Genomic DNA, 6,293 nt, shown 5'->3' on the forward strand with positions numbered 1-6,293 from the left:
AAGAACTGTCTTAGGGTTTTTCAGTGGCTAATTTTTCCCCAGGTCCTTCCCCCAAGCTACAGCATGGCTACCTGCACAGCACAGGTGTGAGCCCAGGGCTCTGAAACGAAGGGGTAGCCTCTAATTGGGGGGAGTAGGGAGTTGCAGTAAGCCTAGGGAACAAAGGCTGACTTACACATGGAACCAGAATATTCAAGCCAGGTAAGGGCAGTCAAGCTGGGTGGCTTTGTGGTCTTTTCCAGAGATGGAGGCAATTCTGAGAAGCTGTGCCACACTGAGAGCAAAGCCTCAGCCTGCCCTTCAGGAGTCCTGCCTCTGAGGTGAGTAGGTAAACTGTCTGCTTTCCAGGATCACAGCTGGACACTGAGCCACCAGCAGCAGTTACTTTTACTGCTCAAGGTGGAACCTTTCAAAAACATAGCATTTACCCCCTTTTCAATAGGACAGTTGCTTCAACAAGCTGCTGCCCGGGGCTCTCTGCACATCCCCATCAGCACAAGCCTTCAGAACACATTTGTTGACTGAGGTCAGCAGCAGCTGCTGTCATCACCCTCAGCCAACCCTCAGTTTGTGAAGAAACAACTTCCTAGAAGGTTTGGTCCACTTGGAATCCGAGCCCTATCACCTCTCAACACCAGCTGGTCTCAAGCCCACAACTGCCTGAACAGCAAGTACTACAACCTAAGGAAAGGCAGTAAACCAGCCCAGCCCTTTGTGGAGCCACAGTCATTGCTGTTAGACTCCCATTTCTGTTTATGGACTCCAAGCTGGCCCCAGAGATTAAAGCCATAACCTGGGGAAATACAGGGGGGGAGGGGCAGAGGGGAGATAGGCACTTCACTACAGTCTCAAACCACTGACCCACCCACTTCCTTTCTGAAGGGGACTCGGGGCCAGGATGTTTCTTTCATTAAAGAAAACTTAACCAAGGATGTGGCTGTGTGGGTGTGCCTGGCAGGATGCTGTTAAGTTGGGGCAGACTTGGGACCAGAAAGTGCAGCCTGAAAAGATCAACATGGCCCTCCCAGGCCCCACAGCCAAGTTGGAACGGGGCACTGAGGAAGGTGGCTGGGGTAAGGAGGCACCTGGCACTGACCCACTCTGGGCAAGAGGTCTCATACAGCGTAGCCCACACTCACCTAGGCTTGGGGGTTTTTAAATTTTTATTTCAAAAGCTTGGATAGCTTCAATATCCAGGTCGTGGCAAAATCAGGACACGTGTAAAATACCTTACAATACATTAGATTCCCAAAAAGGTACCAAAAAGTACAGTAAAATTAACACTTCCGTTACAGGAAATGTATGACACAAATAATATAAAATTAAAAGGTGAAAAAAGGTGACACTGGTTTCCTAAGTACAAGTTTACTCTTTACCCACCAGGGCCTACAGGCCCAGGATACAGAGCGGCAGCAGGGCACACGCACACCCACCCCTCGGGTTTTGGGGAACCTGGTATTAAATTAGGCCCATGATGCTGCTCGGCCTCTGATATACCACACGCTGCTAACACAACTAGCTCTGGAAATAGTAAACAGGAGAGTGATTTCCAGGGGGAAATTTTTAAATAAGATGCACATGGGACAGGCCATAGAAAGTTTGCCAAGTTAAATTTGGTACATAATTGTGTTCACTGATATCCAAACGGAGCGGCGCGGTCAGCTGTCGTGCCTGCCACGGCCTCAGTATGGCTTGTAGTTATTCTGGTGGCCACCGCGTCGCTGGCTCTTCCCGTAATTTGTACTACCCTGACCTGGGGACAAGAACAGCAGTGAGCAGCCAGCCACTCCTTCCTGAGCACTATTCAACCTGTGCCAGGCGCTTCAGTCACATCCTTTCCAGAGCCTCCGCGAACCTCGGAAACCCCTCACACTGTAGGTAAACCAGAGTCAGAGCTCAACTTCACGTGGCTCCCATGGCCAAATCAGGCTAAGAGCCCAGGCCTGTCCAACTCCAAAGCCCCTGCTGCCAGTTGCCCCTGCGCTGTCTGTCCTGCCTCCCCTGAGCGGCGAGTGGAATGGGGCCTCCCTCTCTCCTACTTACTGTAGTCGTAGCCGTAGCCGTAATAGCCATAGGGCGAGTAGTCGTAGCCGCCATAGCCGGGCCCGTAGCCCTGCTGGTAGCCGTAGCCCTGGTTCCAGTAGTTGCCGTAGCCCTGATTCCAACTCTGACTCTGACCTGTGGGGGGAGCAGGGCACAGGGGCCCATGGACCATTTAGCACACGCAGGAGCTAGGATGGAGGATATCCTGCCCTTTAGATGGCGGGGTTACTATGGCAACTCGGAGGCATAAGCCAGGGGCTGCTGTGCTGGTGTGGAAGACCCTTGCCCTAGTCTGTACCTGAGACCCAAGCAGAGGGCTAGAAGCCAGACACTAACTTTACTCACACTTCACACTCTCCCACCTTCCCCGGCAGCTGGACCTAATAGATGTAGTTCAAGCTTTGGAGTCAGAGGGGCCTGGGCTAGAAGGAAGTGAAGCGCCTGGCATAGCCCTACCCCCTTACCCCTTCTGCCTGGCCACCCACAGGCGTACTAGGACTCAGGACCAGAGCCAAGCACACCCCACAGCCCTCACCTCCCAATTCCAGACCTCAGTGAGGTGGCAATACAATGCCCTCAGGCCCCAAGGCCAAAAGAGGGCTTTTTGTTACTTCAGGCTGTGGCAACAGCCTCCTGTGCAAAGCCATGCCCTAAGGTGCCCCTGCCACCCCACTGCAGAGCACCAGACCAGAGCAAGCCCCAAGACAGGAACAAAAGCCCCAGCATGGCAGAGCCACAGACCCATCTTCATCCAGACCCCACCCCACTCACCTCCACTTCCACCACCACCACCACTGCCTCGGTTCCCTCGGTTGCGGTTTCCACGGCCCCCAGAGCCGTACTGCTGCTGCTGGTAGACCTCTTTGGGCTGGGCCACCTTGATTTCACACTGAAAAAATCCATAGAAGGACAGTGAGTCAGGCTAATGGGACAGGTGTGGGGAAGGGATGGTGCAAAGACCCTTACCACCAAATGTTCACATTCACATGTAGAGCAGACCAAACCAAACCCTCTTGCTCAGAAATGGTGGAAAGCTCCACCTAGGCTAGCAGTTCTTAGAATGAATAACTTCACAGCCCAAGACTCACACAAGGACCAGTTTAGCTAGATTTTTTCCCACAGAATGCCTGATCAGTTCTGGGGCAACTGTAACTAATAAGAAGGGAAAGGTAATGGAACCAATTCTAGCCCAGTGCTGCCACACCAGACAGCGGGGGGGCCAATTGAGCCATCTCGGTCCCCAACTGGGGTCAGGAAAAAAATTCCAGATGAGGGGCTGGGCCTTAAGACACCATGAAGGAAAGGTTCAGTGAAGCAGTTCACTCATCTGAGAAATCCAGACAATGCTGTCTCCTCCACTTTACACAAGTAGTCTGGGGGTGAGGGTGACTTTGGTCAGAGCCACCTGCCCCCTCCTCTCCTTCACTGCTGTTGCTGGGATTGATCAGCAAGTATCAACTTGACTCCAAATTGACCCAAATGTCAATTTCATTGTGACTTAAAAGCCTATCCACTTAGGGTGGTGGTGGAAGGTGGCTCCTACTTAAATACGTGTATTTTTAGTCTCTTGATACAGAATTCTTGTATAAGCCTACTTCTTCCCAAAACTCCAGACTGCCAGTAACATTACATTAAAACATAAAATCTGAAGTTTTTGGGCCTATTAGAAATATTGACAGCAACAATACATACATTTTAAGACCCACAACCAGCAGTTTGACTAGTACTGTCCTAGGCCCTCATCTCATTTCAAATAGCATGCAATGACTTCAAATAGCGGCACAACCCAGAGCACATGGGGGGGGAGGGGTGAGAATAACGATTCAAAATCTATAACGATTCAAAATCTAAGCCTTTAAGAAGCCTGACCCATACTTGTCCCTCATTATCTGGCTGCCACTCCTGCCCAGGACAGTGCAGGACAGAAGCCAGGCTGCACCCTCAACTCTCAAATGCCTCCTTGGCTGGTTGCCTGGTAGAATACTTGAAGCCTAGGATTGTCCTCCCTCCCATCCCCAAGTTCAGCACAAAAGCTGTACCTGACTGCATAGGATATACTTATAGAGGTCAAAGCTGAGGTCCTTAAGAGCTTTGGGAGGGGAGGGGGGTGTTGAGTGGCAGTGGAAATGTAATACCCTGAGGATGGAAGGTGGTGTGAAAATCCAAACATTAAGAAAAAAAAAAAAAAAGCTCCGCAGCAGTGCAGGTATGCAGGTATTACTAAAGAATTAAGTCCCAAAAATTCTAGAAAATCTTTGAGACCTCAATTGCAGGCCATACACACTTTGGTCTCTAGATCTAGCACCTTCATTGCTTTGCATGACCAACATGTTCTATCTAATCCCCGGAAGCCATGCTTCCTTCCACCCCTGCCTGCCTGCCTGGATCCCTCAGTTCAACCTGTATTAACAAAGCACCTATCAGAATCTCAAGATACCTGAAGGCCAGCACCTCAGAGGAAATGGCCACCAGCCTGCCAGCGGAACAAACACTAGTAACAACCAACCACCCTTAAGAGCACTTAGAACTAATCACCTGGCAAAGGGACAAGCCTCCAGCAGCGGGCAGCCAAGTGTACAGACCTAGGGACACATTCATTACCTTGCTTCCACTGACAGTGTGAAACTTTTTCTCCAGAACTTTCTTCACAGGTTCCTCTTCTTTATAGGTGATAAAAACAAAGCCTCGTCTTTTGTTAGACTTTGGATCCATGGGAAGCTCAATGGCCTCAATCTGTTAACATAAGCAAAGTTCAGGGTGGTGTTTCCCCTGCTCCAGGGCCTAGAGGGTCAACTCAAGAAAGCCAGCCCTATGGATACTATTTTAAAGGGACTCCCAGCCAGCAAAGGTTACCAAAGAAAAAACAGCCTCATAGCAGTTGGTGGGCAAATCCTGGGCACACACTCACCTCCCCAAATTCGCCAAAGTACTCCCTGATCTTCTCCTCAGTGGCCTCAGGATTCAGACCCCCAACGAAGATTTTCTTCACGGGATCCTTCTTCATGGCCATGGCCTTTTTAGGGTCAATAACCCGACCATCCAGCCGGTGCTCCTTCTGGTCTAGTACCTGTTTCAACAGAAGAGTTCTAACTCAGCATCCACGTCATATTGAGCCACAGGACAAAATGGAAAGAAGTCCACCAAGGGTATTCCACAGCCCAACTGTCTTCAAATCTGAAGTACCAGTCTCTTTTATTTCCTAACCCCCAGCCTTTTCCCATTTCCTACAGTCTTTCTTCCTGCCCCAGCTGTCCAGGGGCAGCACCATCTCCAGAAGCAAAGGAGTCGTGAAAGAGATCACAGGCTAGAAGTACACTGCTAGGGTTGGAATCGTACCACCCTCAACTAGTCGGCTGGGCTTTGTCAAACACCAGAACCTTAATTCTTCCCTCTATGAAGTGGAGCCAAAACATGCTTTTCGCGTAGTAACCACTCTTTCCTGATCCTCACATGAAAAACAGGCACATAGAAAAGCCGTTAAGTATAGAAGTTACCATCCATTCTTTCCACTTCCTGTTCAGTAATAGCTTTGTTCCTTCAGAAAACCGCTCTTAGCCCCTCTGCTTTTCTTAAAGCACTTAACTACATGCAGAGCACACAAACCAATGGTGTTCTCAACCCCAACCCTAGTCCTGCAGCTTACCTTCTCCACGCTGGTTGAGTCTTTAAAGAGGATGAACCCAAATCCTCTTGACCGTCCAGTGTTAGGATCCATTTTTATTGTACAGTCAACGACCTCTCCAAACTTGGTAAAATAGTCTTTCAGATCCTTTTTGCTGGTATCCCAGCTCAAGCCACCAACAAACATTTTTCTACATCAGGGAAACAAGCGGGGTATGACTTACAGGAGACAAGACTCCCTAACACTGCACAGCCTTCAAGTCACCCCTGGCGGGCGGTTAGACTCTGACACTGAAGGATATGCGGGGGAGCTTCAGCAAGTTCCGGGAGGGGGGAATGATTTAGATAAAATGAATTTCATTTCCCCACTACCCTCACCCTCCCAAGAAGCTCAAGTTAAAGCAAGACGCTGGCTCTGCACCCTAAGGTGCCTCACGCAAAAAGGACAGGCCCTGAACACTCAAACGAAAAGGCATTTGCCTAACACCCACTTTCAAAGCTCATTTGCGAGCCCCGGCCTCGACTCCTTCCGAGCGAGCGCGCGCTCGAGGAACCCGAGGCTTCCGGGGCGAGACGGCGGACGGCCGACTCCGCCCTCGCGGGAGGCGGGGACCGAGGCCTAGGCCCGG

At 50.5% G+C, this 6,293-nt stretch overlaps 2 protein-coding genes across 4 annotated transcripts in view; one reads left to right on the forward strand and one right to left on the reverse strand.

Moving 5' to 3' along the window:
- Positions 1–930, forward strand: part of PHYKPL (5-phosphohydroxy-L-lysine phospho-lyase) — a 26,267-nt gene extending 25,337 nt beyond the window's left edge. The window contains exons 12-13 of one of the 2 annotated variants that reach the window (XM_004697157.2): positions 243–320; positions 443–930. In XM_004697157.2, the coding sequence (XP_004697214.1) occupies positions 243–319 (77 nt within the window). In that variant the 3' untranslated portion in view covers position 320; positions 443–930. The remainder of the gene's footprint in view (positions 1–242; positions 321–442) is intronic. The other variant, XM_045284937.1, reaches the window with a different exon arrangement.
- The window catches only part of HNRNPAB (heterogeneous nuclear ribonucleoprotein A/B), an 11,992-nt gene extending 6,137 nt beyond the window's left edge, over positions 1–5,855 (reverse strand). The window contains exons 1-6 of one of the 2 annotated variants that reach the window (XM_030888657.2): positions 5,687–5,855; positions 4,952–5,110; positions 4,645–4,776; positions 2,815–2,932; positions 2,044–2,178; positions 1,146–1,753 (exon numbers count right to left, since the gene is read on the reverse strand). In XM_030888657.2, the coding sequence (XP_030744517.2) occupies positions 1,683–1,753; positions 2,044–2,178; positions 2,815–2,932; positions 4,645–4,776; positions 4,952–5,110; positions 5,687–5,851 (780 nt within the window). In that variant the 5' untranslated portion in view covers positions 5,852–5,855 and the 3' untranslated portion in view covers positions 1,146–1,682. Of the gene's footprint in view, positions 1–1,145; positions 1,754–2,043; positions 2,179–2,814; positions 2,933–4,644; positions 4,777–4,951; positions 5,111–5,686 lie in introns of those variants that run through there. The other variant, XM_045284938.1, reaches the window with a different exon arrangement.
- Between the last annotated feature and the right edge of the window lie 438 nt (positions 5,856–6,293).

Source organism: Echinops telfairi, unplaced genomic scaffold (assembly GCF_000313985.2).
Source record: "Echinops telfairi isolate 266 unplaced genomic scaffold, ASM31398v2 ScPeMD7_7469;HRSCAF=8507_0, whole genome shotgun sequence".
NCBI lineage: Eukaryota > Metazoa > Chordata > Mammalia > Afrosoricida > Tenrecidae > Echinops > Echinops telfairi.